This window comes from Anabrus simplex, chromosome 1, assembly GCF_040414725.1.
Source record: "Anabrus simplex isolate iqAnaSimp1 chromosome 1, ASM4041472v1, whole genome shotgun sequence".
In the NCBI taxonomy this organism is placed as follows: Eukaryota; Metazoa; Arthropoda; class Insecta; order Orthoptera; family Tettigoniidae; genus Anabrus; species Anabrus simplex.
In genome coordinates, this window is record NC_090265.1 from 444,973,405 (window position 1) to 444,998,634 (window position 25,230).

General features: G+C 38.2%; 1 protein-coding gene across 3 annotated transcripts in view; it reads left to right on the forward strand.

Moving 5' to 3' along the window:
• The window catches only part of Srrm1 (Serine-arginine repetitive matrix 1), a 638,713-nt gene that overhangs the window by 449,057 nt on the left and 164,426 nt on the right, over positions 1 to 25,230 (forward strand). For all 3 annotated transcript variants that reach the window (XM_067135198.2, XM_067135197.2, XM_067135199.2), the window contains one exon: positions 10,871 to 10,974. In XM_067135198.2, coding sequence (XP_066991299.2) covers positions 10,871 to 10,974 — 104 coding nt within the window. The remainder of the gene's footprint in view (positions 1 to 10,870; positions 10,975 to 25,230) is intronic.

Here is a 25,230-nt window from a genome sequence, read left to right on the forward strand (position 1 = left end):
ATGGTTTCTATCGTTCAGTTAATTTGCTTGAGTTAAGCAGAGTTTACCATCAGAGAAGTTTAATATGCTGATAATGGCATGGAGTGTCAAGATTTTTCCCTACTTTACAAAAATGATCTCAGCTGGGAACGAACCGTGAACTTAGTATCACGAGTGGAATGCACTATCTCTGATCTACCAAGATATCATCATCATCATCATCATTTAACTATCTCCATTTTCCCATGTGTGCTGTAAGAGCACGCTCCATATTTGTCTGCACTGGTACGTTCCTTTCTCTTCACCTTTACACCATTCTACGCCTCTTCCTTGCAGATCTGGTATTTGGGATATCCGTCTTGTCCTTGGCCTGTCTCTAGGTTGCTTAGCCCTACCCTCCAGGTCGCTTTCAAATCATTCCCTTGCTACTCTCTTTCGATCCATTCTCTTCAAGGGACCAAACCATTTCGATCTTGATGTTGCAAGAGTTGCACAAAATGGTTCTACTTGGACGTATTTTCCAAAAATTTCATTTCTGATTTGATCTTGTTTTCTGAAGTTTTGACCTCAGGAATTTCTTTTCTGCAGCCTGGAGTCTTATTATCCCTTTTGTAAATGGTGCAAGTTTCCAGTTCATATGTTATTGGTACAAAGTAGGCTTGATACAAGGAGGTTTCTGAGTTGTAAAAAATGCAAAAATTGTATGCAGTTTTAGTTGTCTGTATAGTGAGCAAGAAAAAGAACACACGGTAGGGTGGACATAATGGCAGGTTAGTGCGGGAATATAGAGCAACAATGGACAAAGATGAAAATTCAGTAGGACAACTGCAATCTCCACATCTACAAACACACTGTTCTGGACAGATCTAGCTTTTTTCTTAATCTACACTATACATATCAAGACTGAAGATCTGTCAAGATGACTTGTTGATGAGTGTTGTCTGCGCTACTGATGAAGCTGGGAAGTAGAAACGAGTTTGTCAGGGTGTGAGAAGAGATCGATTTAGAAGACAGAACTGGTGTTGACAAGGAGAGAACCCATCTGTTCAAAACTGGTAGTGTTTGAAGATGTGAATATTATCTTTATCCTTTTAGATATCTAAATCTGCTGTTTGTGAATAAGACATCAAAGAACTTAATGCTAGTTGGCATTTAGTACAAATCGAAACAGACTCTGATACGGATATTTTAATTTTCGAGAATAAATACAATCTGCAGTATAACAAACTAGAGCATCATCCTCCTCCTTCCAAGTATTGGGACATGTGGCCCGTTACGATCTTGTGTTTTCTTACAATTAAATTTAAAACTAAGAGTAAAATATTTCTACATTTTCAATACATTTATAGTGTCAAACCACTGTCTTTTCACAATGTTTTTACAATTTCTATGAACTATCAGATACATTGTGCAACTCACGGTTTGGCTGATATCATAGTTCAATACGGACCATTCAAAATGAAATTCATATCTCTTGCGTTTTCTTTCCATCGCTTCATTGGACGTCCTATAGATCTGTGTCTTCTTGTTTGGTTGTGTAGGATCTCCTTTGGTAATCTTCCAGATCCCATTCCTTGAACGTGACATTTCCAATTTTGTTGGTAATCATAGATGTATTTGATTACTGGTTTCACATTCAGTCCCTTAAGCACATCATTTCTTTTACGATCCAGTTTTGTATAGCCTGCTGTTCTGCGCATGAATGTCATTTCTGGAAATATCTTGAGTTCTTATTGTCCATGCCTCACTGCCAAAGCAAAGAGTTGGTGTGGCTCAAGTGTTATAAAAACATAAGCGAGTATGTTTTTGGACAAGAAATTGCTTCATGATGTGATTTATCATTCCTGTTGTTCTAGTAAACTTGGTTATTTTTTGCACAGATATAAAGTTCCCCTTAGTAAGATAAATTGTATCCCAGATAGTTGAATTCATTTACTCTTTCCAAAATTTTATTATCTAAACAGATTTTACTGGGGATAGGGTCCTTCGCCTTAAAGGCAATTATTTTGCTCTTTTCTGGTGAATTGATCATGACAAATTTTGAAGAGACTTTCTGGAGATTAAATACTGACCACTGAAGATCATCTTCCGATGATGCTACCAATGCAACATCATCAGCAAAGAATATGGCACCTAGATGTGTGAGAGATCTGCTGACTGGGATTGATCCATGCCTTTCATGCCTCAATTTCTGCATTATGCTGTTCATATAGATTATGGGCAACAAAGGAGAAAGTCCACGACCTTGTCTCATACCTCTGCTGATTGATTCCCATTCAGTCTGATGATTTCCTAACTTTCTTCTTCCTCTTATTTTCTTCATGAGGCCTCTAAATAATAGTTCCTAATTAGCGTTGACCTCTTAAGATCTTTTACTACCATGTTTTTCCTTCATTCCCACCTAGATATACCTGCTCCCTTCACAAAGCTGCAGGTTGTTCTTATTGGGCCTTCCTGGATATTTTCTCTCTTCACCTGGTAGTCCTAGAGCGGAGAGTCTGGTTCTGCCCAGCACCTCACATTCGAAAAGTATGTGTTCAGCTCATTCCTCTGCTTCATTGCATTTTCTACATGTATTGTCTCTTATTACTCCAATTCTATGTAGGTGTTTTTTTTAGATGGCAGTGTCCTGTCAACAGTCCTACTACCCATCTTATATCTTCTCTGCTGATTTTCAACAGTTCTTTAGTATGCTTCCTGTTTGGTCCTTTTATCAGTCCCTTTGCAAGCCTGCATCCTGGAGTATTTTTCCAGTTCTCCATATGTTTCTTTTGTACCCATTTTCCCACATAGTGTCGGGCTTGTCCATAGGAAATCCCGCATGCAGGTTCTGGGCCTACAAAATATGTTTCTGCCCCTTTCCTGGCCAGTTTATCTGCCTTTTCATTTCCTTCTCTACCTACATGCCCTGGTACCCTTATTATTTTGACAAGTTGTACTCGGAGAGCTTCAGGAGAAGTGAATGGCAATACCAGACAATTCTGGATATTATCTGGACTGCTTCTAGTGCCTTAGTGGTCACTTGGCTGTCCGTAAAAATGAAAATGTTATTCCTATAGTTCATTTTCAGATTTTATTCAAGACATGTGATAGCTATCACTTCAGCTTGAAAGACTGTAGTGTGTTTGCCCAGGCTCATCTGGATTGATCTCTCAGGTTTTCCCCGTTGATCCCTCCTCCTGTGCCGTCCACAGTCTTTGAGCCATCAGTCCACCACACTATATCTTCTTTTTCAGTATTCCATTTGTTGATATCGCAATCTTCTGTTTTTTACTATCTGGGTCTCAAATGGTTTTTCAAAGTTGTACTTTGGCATCATATGATCAGAAGGCATGTGTAGAACTTCCTCTGTTATTACTGTGTTAATTTTACAGTGTCCTAGATTTGGTCTTTGTGTATTCAAGCACTCTGATTGTGCCATTCTGTATGAACTCATTCTAGCCTGTCCTATGAAATTACGTAGTGATGGGAATTCTAGTAAAGTATTCAAGGCTTCTCTCGGCGTAGTTCTCATAGCCCCAGTTATGGCTATGCGTGCCATTCTCTGTAGGCTATCCAATCTACTTCTGACTTTTCCTTGACTTACTTTCTGCCACCAGATGATTGCAGCATAGGCCATCAACGGTCTAATGATCATTGTGTATATCTACATTACCATTGATTCCCGATGGCTCTTTTACATGCATACAGCAAGTTCTTGGCCCGGGTTATGTTCCTTTCTATATGTGCATTCCAGGTTAGAATTTTATCTAACACTACACCTAGGTGCAATGCCTGTTCTTCCATATATATATCTTGCCCAAAGAGCTTCAGTGATGTCTTTCCCTCTAATTTTAGCCTTCCTGTAAAAGGGACCGGAGTTATCTTGTTCAGGTTGACTGATAGTTGTTCTTCCCGACACCAGTTCTCCATAAGGTTGCGTGATCTTTGCGTGAGGTCGTGGATAACACTCATCACCTTACTTCGTACCACAATTACTAGGTCATCCGCTTATCCTTGTGTATAGAAACCCTGTTCGTTGAGCAGAGCTATGATTTTGTTCAGCACGAGGTTCCACAGCAGACGTGAAAGAACTCCTCCCTGAGCGCAGCCTCGGGTGGCCCTAACCTTCAGCGTTTCTTCAAACAGGGTTGCTTCTATCTTCCTTCCATCTAACATGGATTTAATCCATTTGACGACGGTTTTACTCACCTTGCCTTTTTCCAATGCTTTGATCATAGTCATAGGTTGTATTGCTGAAGGCTCCTTCTATATCTAGAAATGCCGCCAGTGCAATTTCTTTATATTCTAGGCTTTCCTGTAGTTTACAAACCAACTGGTGGAGTGCTACTTCAGTGGATCTGCCAGGTCTATATGCAAACTGATTTTCATGTAACGTTGAGTTCATTTGCACCGTTCTTCTAATATATTTATTCAGAATTGTCTCCATTGCTTTCAGCATGAAGGAGGTTAAACATAATGGTCTGTATGCTTTGGCTTGGGCTTAGGTATGAATACTGCTTTAGCTTCATACCATGATTGCGGCACGTACCCTTAAGTTCGACTACCTCTGTAAAGGTACATGGTTATGTTTTATTATTCTGTTGGCACAGTTCCAGTCTGCTCTTCGAGCTCTGATCTCTGTTCCAGCTGTTTCTTCTTCTGTCATTTCAACCTCAGGAGAGGGACACGTGTCCCTCCCTGCCTGAGTAAATGACCCATCTGGTTTCTCCATTGTCCGCACTTGATTTATATGGGTTGCTTTCAGAACCTTCTGGAGCCTTGCTATTTCAGTGTGTGATTCGATTTTCTCACAGAACAGTCTCCAAAATTTTCTTTTTGCTTTCCGTATCTCTAGCTTACACGCAGTGATTTTCCTATGATATATGTGCCACATACCATTTCTAGATGATATTCTATATAACATCCTAACCTCTTTTTTCATTTTGGCTAGTTTGTTGTTCCACCACCTTACTTTTTTGGTATTTTTCTTTTCTTTGAGAGGACAGTTGTCATGGAACGAGTCTACTGTATAATGGCCTCTTGTAATAGTTCCACTTCCTCATCCAATTCTTTCAGTCCTCTCATGTTAGTTAGATTTTTTGTACAGCCTTCCCTAGAACTTCTCTGCAGCTATCCCAGTTCTTTTTGGGTCTCTGTACATCTCAATCCCACAGTCTCACATCTATTGCAAATTGGATGTGCTGGTGGTCTGCCAATGATGGTTCCTCTAGCACCTTCCAGTCATTAATAAAGATTGCAATATGCGTAGTGCTTAGTGTAATGTGTAATACCTCCCTATGATATCTGTATATATATAATAAGAGTTTTGTCTGTGCATTGCTCAAAATTTAAAAAGGATGGTATTTTTGTGTCAGTCATGTCCATAGAAACAAGGAAATGCATTTTTTAATTTTCCGTAATTTCTGTATGTATGTATGTATGTATGTATGTATGTATGAATGTATACGCATCACGAGAAAACGGCTGAAGAGAATTTAATGAAAATCGGTATGTAAAGTCCGAGAATAAGTCGCTACAATCTAGGCCATAAAGAATCTTTTTCACTCTGAGAGAAATGGTAGTTTAGGGGAAGGCCTAAAATTTAATTGTCAAATATTTATGTTATTAGTGTTCCTATCTTAATGAAAACCAGTATGTAAAGTTCTAAAATAAGTTGCTACAATATAAACTATAAATAATCTTATTCACTCTGAAAGGAATGGTAGTTTAGGGGAATGCCAAAAATTTTATTCGCAAATATTTGTTATTAGTGGTCCTATCTTAATTAAAATAGGTATGCAAAGTCGGCGAATAAGTCGCTACAATCTACGCCATAAATAATCTTATTCACGCTGAGAGAAATGGTAGTTTAATGGAAGGCCTAAAATTTAATTCTCAAATATTTGTTATTAGTTGTCCCATTGTAAATAAAATCGGTACACAAAGTCGGGGAATAAGTCACTACAATCTAGGCCATAAATAACTTTATTCACGCTGAGCGAAATGGTAGTTTAGGGGAAGGCCCGATATATTTAATTCTCGGATATTTGTGTTATTAGTGGTCTTATTGAAAATTACTATATAAATAAAGTTACATAATATTAAATTTCCGATCATTTATGTCTTATATATTTTGACCGTACCAGCTGTGATAACGGAGATATTCATGAATATGGATTTTTGTTGCCAAGATCATATCAGCGCCGTCACGAGAAAATGGGTAAACAGAATTTAATGAAAATCGGTATGTAAAGTTGGGGAATAAGGAACTACAGTCTAAGATGTAAACAATTTCATTCACCCTGGATGAAATTGTAGTTTAGGGGAAGGCACCTAAACATTCATTTTGAAGTACCCAATTTTAAGAGAAGGCCTTATATTACAGAGTTGAAAGAAAACTGAATGTGAAGGCCTACAATACAGAAAGCTCATAACATTGATCAACAACATTACATTCACCAATGTTTGTTGTGATTTGCTTTGTGTCTCTGTTGCCATTCATCTCCGAAAGATGGGATTGCTGCTGTATACAGAGTTTTTTTTTTTAAATTTGCTCTACGTCGCGCCGACACTAATAGGACTCATGGCGACGATGGAATACAAAAGGGCTAGGAGTGGGAAGGAAGCAGCCCCAACGTTAATTGCGTGACAGCCCCAGCATTTTCTTGGTGTGAAAAGTGGAGACCACGGAAAACCATCTTCAGGGCTGTCGACAGTGGAGTTCGAACCCACTACCTCCCGAATCCAAGCTCACAGCTATGCGCCCCTAACTGCACAACCAACTCACCTGGTCGTACCGAGTATAACAGCCTGCCTGAAAATTGGCGGGAAGTAGCTGGGGAGTTAGATAAATTTCTGATACTGCTGATACGTAACAAACTGGTTCATCATAGCTTTCGAGCTATTCAGTTCCTACTCTGAGGCCCTGATTGGAATGAGCAGTGTGCATATTTAACAGAATAATGGCAGAGAAGTGTTCACAGCTGTCTGCAGTCTGGTCATTGCAGCACTGGAACTTTGGAATGTTAGATCGGCGCTGTAGTACTGTTCGTTAAAAGCGAGAAAATGTGCGGTTTATTAATTTGATCGAGTATTTTATATAACATTGCTTTTAATCACTACATTCCCTCTGACGACTTCAGGTAGGAAAACCACAAAAACAGTCTTTCTGAGAATCCCGTAGCAAAGCACGGGTACATCAGCTAGTTTATTTATAAAAGTAGGCTTGTTTCCTAGGTTTAGTATGGTCAACTCAGTTCCAATAATAAACTGTAGTAAAGACTCGCCTCTTGCATTGCAGTTTCTGCTGCCCCATGCTGTGTGGTGTGAATTTGCATCTGCTCCAAGGACTAGGCGATTGCCTTTCCTCTTTGTATTGCAAATTAGGTTCTCAACTTCTTCTGTTGGGTGCAGATTAGTTGAGTCATATGGGAGGTATGCAGAGCCTATGGTTATTTCCAAGTTTAATCTTGGCCACGGTTAAGTCGCGTGAACAGTGTTCCTGCAACATAAGACATTATAGTTTCCTGTTCACAAGAAGACATGTTCTGGGTATATCCGATGTTGTAGCGTGGTGCATCAGCTGATCTCCAGATTCCACCAGTCCTGCTACTTTGCCCTTGATTACCCAAAGCTTTTGAATAAGGGCCACGTCAATAGCCCCGGACTTGACCTTCATGGCGAAATTGGCCACAGCTGCTTTTTTATGCTGAAGATTGGTCTGAATAACCTTCAGTACCATCTTTATCTACATTGGGTTTCATTTTTCCCCTTATGACCTGAATCTTAATCTGCCCAAATCTGAGCTTAGCCTTAAGGCTTTTCTTCTTGTGCTCTTCAAAGTTTGCTTCACCAAGGGCTGAAACGACTGTCCTTCCTGTCTTATCGATTGAAGTGGCATTCAGCACTCTTGCGTTAGAGGTTTGGTATTGTGCTGATTGATTCTGACAAGAACATCCTTCACTTTCATCTTGTCAAAAGGAGGTGGGAAATTGGTGATGACCTTGGTCATGTTCAGCATCATTTTTTTTTTTTTTTGTGTCTACCACTTCTAGCGTCTGCCTTTTCCATGGGTTACAGTTTGATACTGTCTGTTTCAGCCAACTTTTCATCTATGGATTTGTACAAATCAGTACCATAGCTCCACTTTCCAGCCTTGGTGATGCAAGGAAGCCTGGCAGACATCCGTCTGACAGCGGCTTCATTTGTGCTATCAGAACGGACGACAATTCAGTCACGTCTTCCTCCTTGAGTTTTCCATCTGGAAAGATCTTGGGTATTATTGCAACATTAACTGAGGATACTGTTTCCAAAAAGGACATAACTTCTTCTTCCTTCTGTTTCTTGGAGGGTGGTTTTGTAGCCGAACTTGGTGTGCTTTCCTCCAACCTTGAGCCTTTGGTCATAGTCATTAACATAGCGTCTCACTGATCCCTGTTCCTTGGCTTCTTCTCCACCCATGTCCCAGCCGCTATCTTGGCTTCTTTCCTCGCCTTGTTCTTTTTCTTGTAGTAGGCACTTCTGTGAGGTGGTCTATCTATATGCATCCTATTTAGTTTTGATGCCGATATCTTCAGGTCTTTCTCAGTGAAATCTCCTGTTTCATTTTGTCCAGAAGTCTGCTTTCCTGTTGCTTCTTCTGTTTCTTCAAATTTTGATTCATCCTGCCCTACTGGGACTTCTGTCTCCATATTCTCCTCTTGGGCCTGCCGCTAGACCTGCTCTTCTGGAGCTTCCCTAGCTTCCCTTGGTATTTGTGTAAGTGGTTCATTTGGAATGTCCATGGTTTCATATGCCGTAGGGTTTTTGCCACTTCTAGGGTCCTGAGCGGCATTCTCACCATCCGTGATGAGGCATTCCGCCAGACGTTGTCCTCCTGCAACTCAGGCTCTCCGTAGCAGGCGCCATGCCCCTTAGCCGTCCACGCCTGGCTCGAACCCGACCAGGTTTGTTCTACCTTCAGTATACCTACTCACATGATTCCCGCTTGGCATTACCATGACTGAATTCACAGCCATGGGTTCCCCCTTGGTTGGGTTCGCCCCATTCCAACCCGCGGCTCGTTCAGGCTACGTAGGGCAAAGTGGTGTGTTGGTTCCAGAACACTGCAGTGAGCTTTCACCTCAATCACCAGCACCCACTTCACCTGAACAACCATATCACCCATGCGGAGGTAACATAGATGCCTCTGTAGCATGTGTGGGCGAGGTTTCCGCTTCCAAGCCTTGGCTTGGGCTAGTAACAATCACACTGCCTCAAGACATTTTCTGGCAGTACCTGTTTTTGGTCCGCGAGGGGGTATTTTATTTCCCTCAGGCTCTCCAGACAATTCCGGAGGGCCCCCCTATCTGCCACCTGAGATGCACCCGATAGGGGAACAGGCAAGAAAACCCCCACGGTTTTTCTAACTTTACTACAGTAAGGTTGTCACTCTACATGTTGTATATGCTATCTATTAACTGTTGTTGGCGTCTCCGAAAACTATAAAAGTAGTTAGTTGGACATAAAGCAGATTATTTTTTTAAACTAGTTTTTTGCCAATTCTCTGCATTTATTGAGTCTTCTCCATATGCTTTTCCATTTCCAAGTTATGTGAGTACTAGCTCCAGTTCTTGGAGTGTAATGGTTTCCAAAGTCTTGTTAAGTGATGTTGGCAGAGGAAATGGCTCAATATTTCAACCCCTCCAAAGGTTCTGAAAATAAATGTGCCACTCCATTAGAGGTATTGCATTAATGTGTCTTTTCTTTTACATCAGTCTCCAAGTGTGAAATAAACTTTTCCCAACTCTTTCTGTGGTTTTTCCGCACTTCCCTTATAATTTTATTTTAGACAAACGCCTACATTGATATCCTCTTTTTATGATTTGTAAGAACAATCAGGATCTTGATTATTCACCTTAAACATGTTTGAGTTTGAGGCTGACGATGCCCTAAAAGTGAGTGAAACATGTCCCTTGTAACCTTTTATGATAAGATTTAATTCTTAATTTACTAGATCTCATTATATTGAATAGGTGGATATTAAAATAACACTTCTAACATACTTTGTATTTACATACATTTCAATACGGACCTAACATAAGATATATAACGTGTAGTATGCTTGGTGCCCTTGGAAATTACGGCTTCTCGAACTTTCCTATGACATGGTGTGGACACTACACTTTCCCTACTCTGTGATATTGCGACTTTCCTTTAAACGCTCAAGCCGTGTAACTTCTGTCCTATCTCTAGCGCCAACTCCGTTATTTTTTACAAGAATCCAGGTCACATTTGTCACAAAAACGTTGTATGGTACAAAGTTTTTTTTCTGTTATCTTCATGCTTTGGAAGTTTGGTGAACTTAAAATGATTGATTTGATCCCTATGGAGGGGCCGATGACCTTAGATGTTAGGCCCCTTTAAACAACAAGCATCATCATCATCATCAATCCCTATGGAAGACAAGAAGTTCAAATTTATCAGTATTATTAGAACTATCCACGTTTTCTCCCACTTAAAATTAAATTTAGAATTGTGGAATTTGATGTGTTACGGCAAAAGTTAATTTTTTATATATTTGCTCAGTTCATGACTTAATTACTTAGAGGCAGGCCTTTGTATGTTTCCATGTTCACTCAGTATTATTCAATCAAATGCTGTATGTGCTATAAATTTTCTAACAATCTCTGCTATATACAGGTGAATCGGGTGCCTTTGGTAAATGAGGCACGTTATCTCACAATTTACTTTGTGGGATTATTTCAAACTTTTCTACAAATGTACTGCATATATGTGCACATTTTTCATTTTGTTTGCAATTTGTTTTTTATAATGCATTCTTGAAATACAGACAACTGGAGTTGTTTTGTTCATGGATATAGTTAAATTGTTGTTTGATCAACTTGATTTTCTGTTATTTCGTTTGCAGTTTTCGCGCAGCTTGTCCAGAACACCTTCTCCTTTTAAGAAAACGGAAGAGAAAGAACCACCCAGTAATATTGAAAAGCGCCCTCCTAAAATCAAGAGCAGAAGGTAGGAGCAGAAGATTTTATGCATTATTTTGTTGTTGTTGTCCAGGGTGCTTCAGGCTTAGTTATTATAATTATCTGCAGGGTTACTGAGAAAGGTTGTTGACTTGTGTGTGCAATTGAAGGATGCAGTACAGTAAGATGGTAATCGTAGAGAAACCAGATGTTTTAAGTTTTGTTTGGTACTGGCCTGAGGAGTGCAATTACATATTTAAAAAGTGTGCATAAATATATACATAAGATTTAAGTACAGTATGTAAAAAGCCAGAACTAAAACCTTTCTTTAAGTAATTATTGTTTAATGTGTGACAAAAAACAAAGGCACTTTTCTTTTTTTTAGCATTACAAATTGCAGCCTGGAGAATTATTATTTCCTCATCTCACTCTGTTGCATCAAGGCTGTGTACTGGTGCTATATTTCAAAAGAAGCCACTTACCTCAGTGATAAAATATCCAAGAAACAGCCATGCAATAAGCCTTGTAGTGCTAATGCTTTTCTTTTATATGAACTGTTAGTCTGTCGCTCATCAGAGTGTATTGATTATAAAAACTTTGTCATTGTTCTGATCTCGAAGTTTGCAGCCCGTTTATCATGATTTAGACCGAAATACAGTGGACTGAATGTACAGTCTAGCAGGAAAAAACTAAAGTTAATGCAGCATTTGCTATATATATATATATTTTAGTTATATTAGAACAAATGAGGCGTATAGTTTTAAACATGGCCAAGTCCGTTGAGTTGTTTTTTTCAGGAGAAGCAAAAAACTCGTTTAGGGTATTAATTCATATATATTCAGACACCTTAATCTTTATGTTGATTAGCAGAGGCTTCTGATTCATTACCATACAATTTTTACAGTCTAAATATATTATATGAATTGAAAAATGTATTTAAAATTTGGACTTGACCATGTTTGAAACTAACTGTGGGACTTGGCCGATTTTGAAACTTACGTAAGAGGACTTGGCCATCTTTGAAACTTAGATTAGAAAATTTGGCCTAATATGATGAGAAATGTTTTCAATGTAGCAATCAGCAAAAGAACTTCAACTTTATTTTTCATGTTTCCAGTAGCTAATAATCTGTACATTTTTTTGTTAAAAATTAACAGAAATAACATGAATATAGGTTATATGGCAACACAATAGTCCTAAAATATAATAAAATATGAAACAAAACATACAGCAAAGAAACTTGGTACCATACACATTTGGAATAATATTTTTACAGCACCGCAAAGAATTTAATTTCGTACACAATAACAATTATTCTTAATGTGAATCCCCTGTAAATGCTCATATGAATGGATTTTCTTCCAAACAACCACCACATGACACGTGACCTTCCAAATCCTCATGTCCAGTGTTGTTCTCAATCACACGTTTGTACCACTGTAACTTATTCAAATTTTTCCACTCATTGCTAAAATGTTTTAACAATAATTTGTTCACATCATCAACTTTTTCATGTTTTACTTTAACTCCAATAGACAATTGTTTTGGATTGACATCCTCAAATGTCTTGTGCTTCTTTGTGATAGCCTTTTGTATTTCACTATTAAAACGATAGAACATCTCTCCTCCCACAAGAATGTTTCTAGTTTTGTCACTACGACGCTGGTAGAATCTTTTACATTGGGATATCTTGAAATGCAATGATGAAACTGCCTTCACAACACTACTGGCTTATTCCTTCCAGTCAAAGACTTCCCAGTCGTTACCCAGTACTTTCACTGAACCATGCTTTTGAAATACACTTTGGTACTCGTTTGGGTCAATAATGATTTCTTTTTTTCTCAGTTCCTGTTCAATACGTCCAAACACTCTGTCAGGTGGCAGATATGAATGGCCTACAACCGAAAATATAATTTCTGTAAATTTCACATTTTCAGGTGCATGGAACAGCCATTTAGAACACATAGTGAGCAAATTGACATTCTTATTTTGCCCTGCACAACCGTCCGCCACAAGCCTTATTGTGTCAATGCCTTGCATGTTAGTATTTTGAAGCTCACTGAACAATGCAGAAGAAATTTCATTGGAAGATTTAGGTCTGTCGTTTTCACACCAGGTGTACACTGAAACTCTGTCTCTTGACATTTTAGAACCTGAAGACCCCTTCACTATCGTAAAGTTATAGCAATGATCAAGAACCTATGCCAGTTAATGCAAGAAATCTGGAACACTTGTAAGATTCCTGATGATTGGAAATTAGCCTTAATACACCCACTACACAAGAAAGGGGACAGAACAGATGTCAGCAATTACAGAGGCATCTCACTCCTTCAAGAGACATACAAGATACTATCTATGGCATTGCTATCAAGATTAGAACAACAAGTTGAACACAAAATCGGCGAATACCAGGGAGGCTTTCGGAAGGGACGATCATGTGTGGAACAAATTTGGAACCTTAAGACAATACTGAAGGACAGAGTTGCCAGGGGCAAGACGTATGTAGCAGTTTTTGTTGACTTTCGAAAAGCATATGATTCAGTTGATAGGAGCACATTGTTTAACATCCTTAGAGAAATGGGTACAGATAACAAGACATTACAACTAATAAAGGAGACCTTAACAAACACATACTCAAAGGTTAAGTTTATGGGAGAGATATCTGAACCCTTTGAAATCAAGACAGGTGTAAGGCAAGGAGATTGCCTATCCCCACTGCTGTTCTATTGTGTCCTGGATAAAGTCATCAAAGAATGGGAAAAAGAACTCGCAGAAAAAGGCATTAAAGACCAAATAAGGATAGGATACAAGAAAGAGAACATCACTATCAACTGCTTAGCATTTGCTGACGATCTTGTACTGTTATCAGAAAATATTGAATCGGCGATAATACAAGTTGACACTTTAAAAGAGGTAGCAATGAAAACTGGCCTGCAGATATCATTTGAAAAGACACATTTCATGACCAACATTAAAGAAGCCCCAAGATACATAGTAACAATAAACAATGATAAGATAGATAAAGTTGTTAAATTCAAATACCTTGGTGAGATTATACAACCTAATGGGCTTGATAAAGAAGCAAACCGCGAGAGAGCCAGAAAAATGGAGCTTGCATTCCACCTTACAAAAAACACATATAACAAGAAAGCGATCTCTATTAGGACAAAACTACGCCACTATCAGGCAGTAATTCAACCAGAGTGCTTATATGCTTCAGAATGCCTGGGATTAACAACCAGGAAAGACATTGAAGAAATCGAGAAGAAGGAAAGAAAGATTCTAAGAAAAATCCTCGGTCCAAAGAAATGTACGGACACATATCGATTACGCAGTAACAAAGAAATATATAAAACATGCAGTAGGATTTCAGATGTCATTCGAAAGCAAAGAGTTAAATTTTTTGGACATATTTCAAGAATGCCTGATAACAGACTTGCCAAGAAAATCTTTAACCACTTCAATAAGCCCAATAGGAAAGGCAGCTCTTATGAAAAATGGTTTGTTAACACGAAGAAGGATTTGCAAGAAATGAACATCACACATCAAGACATCCACAATAGAACCACCTTCAGAAACAGGTTACACACATTTAAGGGTTTCCTAGAGCCAGAAACAGCGACCAAGAAGAAACAACAATGGACGGCTGAAAGAAAAGAAGCAGCAAGCAGGAGGATGAAGGAGTACTGGCGCCAAAGAAAGTTTAAATCATGAGGAGTTATTTACGTGGTCCACAGCTGGCCAAAATCGATAGAAGAAGAAGAAAGCTGTCTACTATAATAAGCTGCCTGGTCAGGCACTTTTGGTAGAACGAGATTTTTTTGACAATCAAAAGATATTGTTATCATTCCTTCCCGTTCTTCTTTCAAAAGATCATAAAAATGTCTGTATCGTAACTTGCGTATTCTTTTCTCTATCATTAATTCATTTTTATTTTTTTCATTCTTCTCTGTTTTTAGTTTCTCTGATAATTCCAAACACTTCGAACATACATCTGTAGAGGGAGCTTTAATGCTAATGTTGAAGTTCCTGTTGAAAACATTTCTGAAATAAAACTGTTTCACTTTAAGATCACTCTCTACTTCTTGGTTATACATTCTCCACCTTTTTTAAATATTCAATTCACTGTTCAAATACATACGCTCGCTCTTACCACGGCAGTAATGTGACTCAACGACTTTGCATTTCCTAATACAGGTCTTTACTGCAGCAAACTTTTCTTCAAAAGCCTTAGATCGTCTATCTCCACCTCTGGTTTCAACCGGAACTCGGGGGCCATCCATTTTGAACCTATTATATACCCCTTCAACCCTGTGCTTAGTAATCCCCAAAGTTGAGAGAAAAGTCTGTCAACACACAGGCAGGGAATTTCCTAACTGATTTGAAATACTATATTGAATGGTAATATTTTTCTGTGACCTTGCATTATTTCTGCTTCGCCGTCTTTTGGGTATGCTTATGCGACAGTACCTTAGAATAAAAGCATCTTGTTTAGCTTTAACGGGGTGTGCATAATATGCACTATGAAAGTCTTTTATATCTTTCATTTTCAGTAGCCTACACTTTTTTGTTCATCTGTGATTACAGGTTGGGTACTGTGGTAAAGACGTCGCGGAATACCTAAAGAAAAAAGAAATCTAGATTAGGCCTATTTTCCAACTGTGTTCATCTTGACTTTATTTAGAACAAATATGATTAAATATGATATAGGATTTAGTGAGAATTCTTTAAAGATTATTATTTGAAACATTATGTTGGTGTAAAATTACCCAACATTGTAACCAATTTAGAGGCTAATTAACATTTAAATAGTGTATATTTTGCAAATATATTGATTCATGTAGCTACTTCAATGTATATTCTTCATATTCTACCTATTGAATACCATCGCGCCTTCGAAACACATCACCGAGCCTTGGTTTAATCACCACTAACAACACGTCGATTGTACTCACCTCAGCTGTTTTTCCCTCGTGCGCTTCCAGGTGGAAGGATCACGTTGCCGCTTTCTGGTATGGCGTTTATTAATTTCCTCCATTTTATTGCACAGCAAATATGAATACTATTAAAAACGACCAATTAATTATGTATATATTTATTATTTATAAAATATTTATAAAAATACACGCAAGAAAACTACCACATGTGACTCGAACAAACGTCAGGCAGCCATATTACCGGAAGACAACACGTGACTGGATAGCGCAGGATTATTGGCCCGTGCGGGTTAACAGGGACTTGGCCGACTTTGATATGAAACCTCATTTTTTGCTGCAATTTTAAATGTGATCTCGCCGGATTTGAAACCCACTTTTGTTCCCGTTGTATTCATCTTGTAAAGAGAAATCCATGGAAGTCAAAACATCAGAACGTGAGAAATATGGACTTGGTCGTGTTTGAAACTATACGCCTCAAATATGGTTATATTTATGGAAATTTTGATACTGTCTTAACTCTCGTTTCTAACAATCTCTGTAAATACAGGTGGACAAAATTAAACTGGCCTGAAAAGTACATATAAAACTGATGCTGAATTGACCCTTGTTAATGATCAGGAGAACTGCCCATCACAGGAAATGCTGGAAACCGTGATTTTCATGCACCAATCTGTTGCTGTCACATACTTGCGCATGTGCATCTCCTGTGTATATCCCTGTGTCATTACATGTGAGCGAGTGAGAGGAGAAGACATGTTTAGCGACCAGTTGAATGCAACACAAACTAGGACTCACGATAAAACAGCTCATGTTCATTTTCGAATGTTCCGCGAAGCATTATTCATGGAAAACCTGTGTGGAACTCTTTGCGCAAGGGTTTAAGACTGGAAGTGTTTCGGCAAAATCTCCAGCGAAGTCTGCGATGCAAAACTCATTGGCAAAATGGCAGGAGGCGGGCTCTGTAGCGAATAAAATCCGTAACTCTCTGGAAAGAATTTATACACTGGAAAACATTGCTCAAGAGAAGGAAAGCCCAGAATGAAGTCTGACGAAATCTCAATGCCGTTTATGTTGAAAGTGGGAATTTAGATATTGTTGTGTCGAACCATCATAAAAGACCTGCATCTGTACCCTTACAAATTTAGTGTTGTGCATGCATTAAAGCATCCAGGCGAACCTTCGCCTGTTGAGTTCTACCGTTGGTTTGTGAGTGAAGTGGTGTCAGGGTGTTTTTATCCTTAATTTTTCATTTCTTCAGATGAGGCCATTTCCAGCATCTTCTATGATGTTCATTAACAAAGGTCAATCCCTCATCAGTCCTATTGTAAATATTTTCAGGGTCAGTTTTATTTTTCCACACTCAGTATAATCTTCACTTGTATGCATGAATTACTTGAAATCAACTTTCAGCCTATTAGGTCGCGTTACATACATTTAGTACGTGTTGAAGATATGTTAAGTACAGAACAAAAATGGCCAACCGGACACCAGTGGGATCCGAACCCACAACCGAAGGAAATCGGGAGGATAGTGTGGGTCCCGGTGGTTAGTATATATATGTGATGAACACCATAGGTTTGTGTTGCCTGTAAATGGCGCCGCAATGTGCAAAATACCATGGGCCGATTGCAGAAGCTATGGCTAGTTTTAAGCCTTATACATCGTCTACCTAAACGACGTCTAAATTGAGCACGATCTTCCATTGCATAAACAATGTTCAGTCAATGGTTAACTAGACATGGCTTAAAGTTTCAATTTTGGTATGAAAATGGAGACAGAAGTATCTTTCATGCAACTCTTTGCTTGTCGCAACCAATGAAATTCGTCGGTGCGCACGCCGAACGCCAGTCAGCTGTTTGTCTTCCTACACATTACTCAAATATGGCTGAGCATGACTTGCCCACAGATAAGAGTATCACGTTCAGTGGAAATTAAATCTCATAATATTATCGACACTAAAGCGACACGCCACTGTACGGGGAAGTGCAGCTTTCATTATAGTGTTGTTACAGTGAGTGTAATCTACTCATAAATACGGTAGCTTTGACGAAGGGAAGATGAAGCAATAGTAATGTGTAACAGAGTGTCTTTTATGGGCCATATAGATGTAGCTTGCATTCTGGAGATCGTAGGTTCAAAATGCATCATTGGCAGCCGTGAAGATTGTTTTTCGTAGCTTCCCTGTTTTTACACCAGGCAAATACTAGGGCTGTTATTATGGCTACGGCTCTTCTTCCGCAGTCCTCTTTAAACAATAATCACAACCACTTGCCTTTTCCTATCTGATAGTTGCCGAAAACTTTTATGATTTTTTATATTTATATATATATTAAAAAAAACATACAACCTACTTTTTAGTTTTCACTATTGTGTGTGTTTACTGGGCAGTAAATATAAGCGAATCCCTCCTGGTTGATGTATGTGACAGCCCTCTGATGATCAGGACATGTAATTCTGATATGTATGTAGTCCAAGTGACCTATAATTCCATTGAAATTATCCCTTGTATATAATAAAATATATCAGTTGCCAAGAATTGTATTCAAGTTGACAGTTATGGGACTGTCACTTTGTCTCAAGAAACAAGTCTCTCGAAAAGCGAAACCTTATTTTAATATATATCTCCCCGTGCATGTCAAATGAATTGCTGCGATTTAGTAGTGGGCAACCCACAGAGAGGCCGTCGGACTAACCTTTCTTCCCAGAATCATCTCAACATGATGATAAAAATTACATATTTCATGGTACATAACCTCTGATTGTGATTCACTCCTCTCATTTGAGATTAAATAGTGCTCTCGGCAGTTTTTAAACATGACCAGTTGAACATCAGTTTTAGACAGTGTCTGAGTGATAAATAACGTCTCTGCAATGCGGCAGCGATACTTGGGTATTGTTTAACTGTAGACATCGTCTGAATACCGTTTCTGCAATCGGCCCGATAGGTTTGTATTCCATGTGCGAATTTCATTACCTGTGAGTAGTACCATACTGTGTGAAATGCTGCAAGTCTGCGCTACTTTGTATTAGTAGCGCAACATAACAAATACCATGGTCTACTTTCCTGGCGATAAGTAACATTATGAGGCCGATGACTTGGATTTTGGACCCTTTTAGACTAAAAGCATCATCGATTCAGTATTATGCTATAGACGCATTTCCTTGGTCAGTAACACTATTGTTTCATGTCAGTTTATGTGAATGTGAGACATAGCAGGTCGGTTTTACTGATTGTTTTAAATTCATATCCATCTATTCATTCTTCATCCTCACGTTTTGAATTCTGGTCAGTGGAGGATTTTGGACTTTTAATTTGTCATTCCATGTCATCTCATTTCATACCATTAGGGACCGATGACCTAGATGTTAGGCCCCTTTAAACAAGCATCATAATCGTCATCATCAAGCGACTTCTCAGGTAAGAGACCTAGGTGATATGATAAGACTGTAAACTAATCTTCTTTGCTCATATTCGGTCTATAAAATTCCGTGCTGTGCGTTCTTTAGGCATTCTTTACAGGTTCACTGAAATTAATGATATTAACGCCTTAAAATTATACTTTGTCTCATATGTTCTCCTCATTATTGACTTTTGTTCCCCTATTTGGTCCTCATCTGGTATCACAAACATATCTCAACTAAATAGTATTTTTAACTTTTTCTCTTCATTGTTAAGACCCTCAATCCTGTTTTTAAGAACAAAACTAAATCTGACATTTTGAACTATCTGGGTATACTTGACCTGAGAAGCCGTTTACAGTTCTCCAATCTATGTTACCTTCATAAAATAATCAATGGCTACACCAAATGTAATACTCATCCGGTGTACTTCCCTATACACGTTCCTCCCCGCCCAACACGCACCCGGCCCACTCATCATGTGTTCCGTCTGAGTCTAACCTGACAACAACGCTCTATCTTCCATCTCCCTACTCTTGGTAACTCGCTACCCGATCAAGAAGTTAGTATAAAGAACCACCTAATCGATACTTTATTTTTTGCCTCAGGCAAAATGGAATATATATTAACACTTACAGAACATGTTTCGACCACTTAGTGGTCATCTTCAGCTGTATAAAGAAAAAACTAAGATGAAAAAACATTAGGATAATAAGCACAAGTAATACTCTTAGGTTATAATGGAAAAAATTGCTGTGTTGACTGTTTGGTAAAAGTTCTTTGGTGACTCCTTCGTTATAAAATGGCGGTCACCTGATCAGGACATCTTGCGTCTCGTTCTTATTTGGAAAAGATGTTTATTCTGCAGTGTCCAGACGGTCTGTCTTTGAGCGCGATCTAGTGTAGTATCGATGTGACACAGTCTGACAGTTCGTGCAATACTCTAGAGAGAAGGGAAGTAGAGTTCTGTTGTCATGTAATATATCAAGTGAGGGAGGAGGAAGATTAGGCTGAGCTTCTGCGATGTCGTGTTTGATTATATCTCTTGTCCGTCTTGTCTGTTTCCTGTCTAACCATTCCAAGTATTTATTGACATGCTCGTATAAGATGTTTCTTTGCTCGTTGTTTTCGTTAAGATTCTGTTCACCGTTTTCTAATTTATCAAGAACGATGTGGATGTTTTCCAAGTTGTTCATTAGACTTCCTTTATTGATCATACAAATGATTTGAAGGTCCTGTCTGATATTAGCGAATTTGTGGTTAGTCTCTTTCATGGCAGCGCAGAATAAACATCTTTTCTAACTAAGAACGAGAAGCAAGATGTCCTGATCAGGTGACCGCCATTTTATAACAAAGGAGTCACCAAAGAACTTTTACCAAACAGTCAACACAGCAATTTTTTCCATTATAACCTAAGAGTATTACTTGTGCTTATTATCCTAATGTTTTTTCATCTTAGTTTTTTCTTTATACATGTTCTGTAAGTGTTAATATATATTCAATTTTGCCTGAGGCAAAAAATAAAGTATCTATTATGTGGTTCTTTACATTAACTTCTTGATTATACTCATCGATGCGGTCATGAAATGGACGACTTTTATCACTACCTGATATCGACAAATTCACACCTAAGAAACAATGTTAGGTTTTGGTCCACCCAATCAATACATATCACTTTACAAGTGAAAACTATTTAATATAAATGCATATTTAATATATTTTGGGGTATGTTTTGTCTCTATTTGAGACTTCATTAGCCATAAAATCACGTGGTAGGTTACAAAACTCATTGTTCAGAAATTTTTAAAAAAAAGTGGAAGAACTCAATGCCTTTTGTGTATATATATATATACTAGCTGATGTACCCGTGCTTCGCTACGGAATTCTAAATTTTATACAGAATTTTAGGTTAGGTAGTGTAAACGTTATGAGCAAGATTGTATTAAGTTGCATAGCTCTTAAAGTTTCCCTAGAAGCACGACGGGCAAGTCACCGTCTTTTCTTATATGAAGACTGGGTTAGGGATTTTTCATTGTAATGGTAGGCCAGCCTGCCTACCGTCAGTCACAATCAGGTTGGGGAGTTTTCATTACAATGGCAGACACTCACTCTCCGCATGCCTCTATAGATTCACAGAAATACTCTCTTTGGTTTTCCCAACTGAAATGAACATGGGTCATTACAATGACGTCAGTAGGAATGACGCGATTAAAAACAATGCCTTCATATGAAATACTCGATCAAATGAAAAACCACACATTTTCTCACTTTTAACGAACAGTACTATGCTGCCGAACTAACAGTCCAATGCTACAGAGCTGGAATGACGAAGACGCAGACATCCGTGATCCGTGAACAATCTTCGTCCTTTTTTTGGCTGGGGTGAAGGGGTTTCAAATAGTGGATAGTCCCAGGGCAAAAACTATGCCCGTTTACTTATCTGTTTCCTGGGAGTACCCGATGAGTCGGAAAATCTCAATTCACTACACTGGTGGGGGAAAGAACTGTCTGACATGGAGGCAATTTTTCCTCCAGGCCAGAGAAGAAACCACATCTTCACTGCTAATTTGGAATAAAATTAATGTAGATTTAATTAAAGTGAAGAGGAAGAAGCTTTTCCTCAGAAATGGCTCTTTTCAGGGTTGAATTTTGAGTTATTTAGTGAATTGTGGTAATATAATTTGGAATAGGGCTAAATTGTAATTCCAGGCCAGTTCATACTACTACTACTACTACTACTACTACTACTACTACTACTACTACTACTACTACTACTACTACTAACTGAGCCTCTGACTTAAGTGCGCATACTGCTTATTCAAAACAGCGCATCAGAGTAGGTATCGAATAGTTGGCATACTATGATGAACCAGTGTGTTACGTACCAGCAGTATCAGAAAATGTATGAACCAGAGGATTGGCATGCTAAAGAAGAAAGTTATCTAACTCCTCAGCTATTTCCCGCCAATATTCAGTTAGGCTGTTATACTCGGTACGCAGCAGTAATCCCATCTATCAGAGTTGAGCGGCAGCATAAGAGACAAAGAACATTACAACAAACAACGGTCAGTGTAATGTTATTGTTGATCTATGTTACGCGCTTTCGATATTGTAGGTCTTCACATTATTAATTGTCTTCCGGTTCTGAAATACCACTCTTATCATACTCGGTACGGTAAAACTGAATAAAACATAAATGATCGGAAATTATATTCTCTATAAATTTTGTTATGTAGTACTTTTCCATAGGACCAAGAACATAGGTATTTAAAAGTTAAATTTTAGGTGCCTTCCCCTAAACTACCATTTTACCCTGGGTGAATAACATTGTCTATAGCATAAATTGTAGTTTCTTAGTCCCCGACTCTATATACCGATTTTCATTAAATTCTGTTTACCCATTTTGTCGGGGCTCGACGTTGATATGGACTTGGCAACAAAAATCCAAATTCATGAATATCTGTGTTATCATAACCGGTACGTTAAAAATGCATAAGACGTAAATGACCAGAAATTTAATTCTATATAACTTTAGTTATGTAGTATTTATCGATATGACCACTAATAATATGAATATTTGAGAATTGAATTTTAGGCCTTCCCCTAAACTACCATTTCACTCAGCGTGAATAAAATAATTTACAGCCTAGATTGTAGCGGTTCACCCCCCCGACTCTACATACCGATTTTTATTAAATTCTCTTCAGCTGTTTTCTCGTGATGCGTGTACATACAGACAGACAGACAGACAGACAGAAATTACGGAAAAGTAAAAACTGCATTTTCTTGTTACTGTGGACATGACCGATACAGAAATACCGTTATTTTCATATTCTGAGCAATGTACAGACAAAACTTTTATTTTATATATATAGATGTATGTATGTATGTATGTATATATATATATATAAATATATTTAGACAAGATTTTCCTTACATCTTGCAAAAACTTTTTGTTATCTTTAATGTTAAAATTGAAATATAACCTTAAATATGACATGCCAGCCGTAACGTCTTGTACAAAATACAATGTCCATTGTTGCTGTCTGTAATTTAAAATGGAAGTTTGTTTCTGACAGGCCTTTCCAACATTAAAAATTAAATAATTGAAGTTCAACCAATTCAATACATAAAAGAAAGAAATGTAGTAATTACATTCTTATTTAAATGGGACCGGTTTCGACCCTAGTCCAGGTCATCGTCAGCCATAAAAACAAGTAGGCGAAATCACACAATGTTTATGAATATTGGAGAAATGGGTCAGTTTCACACTCTGTCAGGCACAAAGTCACAACACTATCAAATAATATATGAAACTGACCCATTTCTCCAATATTCATAAACATTGTGTGATTTCCCCTACTTGTTTTTACGGCTGACGATGACCTGGACTAGGGTCGAAACCGGTCCCATTTAAATAAGAATGTAATTACTACATTTCTTTCTTTTATGTATTGAATTGGTTGAACTTCAATTATTTAATTTTTAATGTTAATAATTTCAATACGGAACAATGAAATTTTTATCTTTAAAGGCCTTTCCAACTCGAGCACTTAGCAATGGGGTGCACCAACGCTGCACTCATCAGCACCGTTCCCCTCCTTCCCCACCTACTCCACACTGCATTGTATTTTACATCAAGAACAATTATGTGCAAAAAACTTTCGTAACTTTATATCTGTTATGGATACTGTGTCAAAATGTGTAAATTTCTGCAGAAAACAAGGTTTGAACCATTGGAAGTTCAAAGAATTTTTAAAAGATCTCGAGGCAGAATATAGCGACATTCCCTTTTATTGTATTGTGCGCTGCTTAAGTTGCGCGAAAGTGTTAGCAACCTTCTTTGCAATAATTGAAGAAATTGCTCTGTTCAAGGAGATGAAAGGTTCTCCACAACCAACTTTGCAAAATAAACAATGGGTAGCTGACCTCGCTTTCTTGGCGGACATAGTGATTTATTTGATGATATAAATATATCATTGCAAGAGAGAAACACATTGATTAGCACCATGTGTGATAGAATTAAGGCTTTCAAAATGCAGAGTTTTTTATTGAAAAGTCAGCTTGAAGCCGAAAGTTTGACAATTTTACTTCGTTAAAATAATTACATTTTTCTACTTATGAAAATCTTAGACTATCTGACGTCGTTACATAATTTTCACCATGAATTCAATGCCTAATTCAAAGAAATGAATGATATGGCACCTCAACTTGTAATATTTATGACCCCATTTTCAGCACGTCTTGAAAAATCACCATTTTATTTCCAAACACAGCTGATAAAACTACAGTGCAACGCAATCCTAAAGGACAGGTACTACCACTACAGCGGTAGTTTAATTTCCTTTTACAAAGGTGTTCATCCACAAGAAATTCCCAAACTTCATGCACTTGCCTTAAAATTTATGTCAATGTTCGGTACAACTTACGCATGCAAACAGATGTTTTCAATTCTGAATTTAAATAAATGTAGAACTAGGACTTCTTTCTCTGATGTAGTAGAGGCTGTGCTTAGAATTTCTACTGCCAAATAGCTTGTACCAAATATTGGTAATTTAGTCGCCACAAAACTATGTCAACAATCGACTTAAATGCTATAAGTACATTATGGCAAACTAAATGTATGTACAGAATAAATTGTTTGTTTATGTGTTAACAGATTTGTCATAAATAATATTGTTTTCGTAAGATGCGCGCTGACTTTGACGACCTGTGGTTCTGCCTCCGTCACTTCCCCTCCTTCCCCCCATAACCTCGCCGGGGCTACAGCACAGCGCCAGGGCTGCTGCCGAGGCCATGGGAGCACCTCAGTTGGAATCGTTTGGTTTATGAACTGTTGGAGAAAACCAAAACCAAACCCCAGCGATGTCTGCTCAGCCCAAAGGCCTGCAGATTACGAGGGGCCGTGTGGTCGGCACTACCCATTCTCTTGGCCATTATTCCATTATTCTGGGCTTTCGAGACCGGGA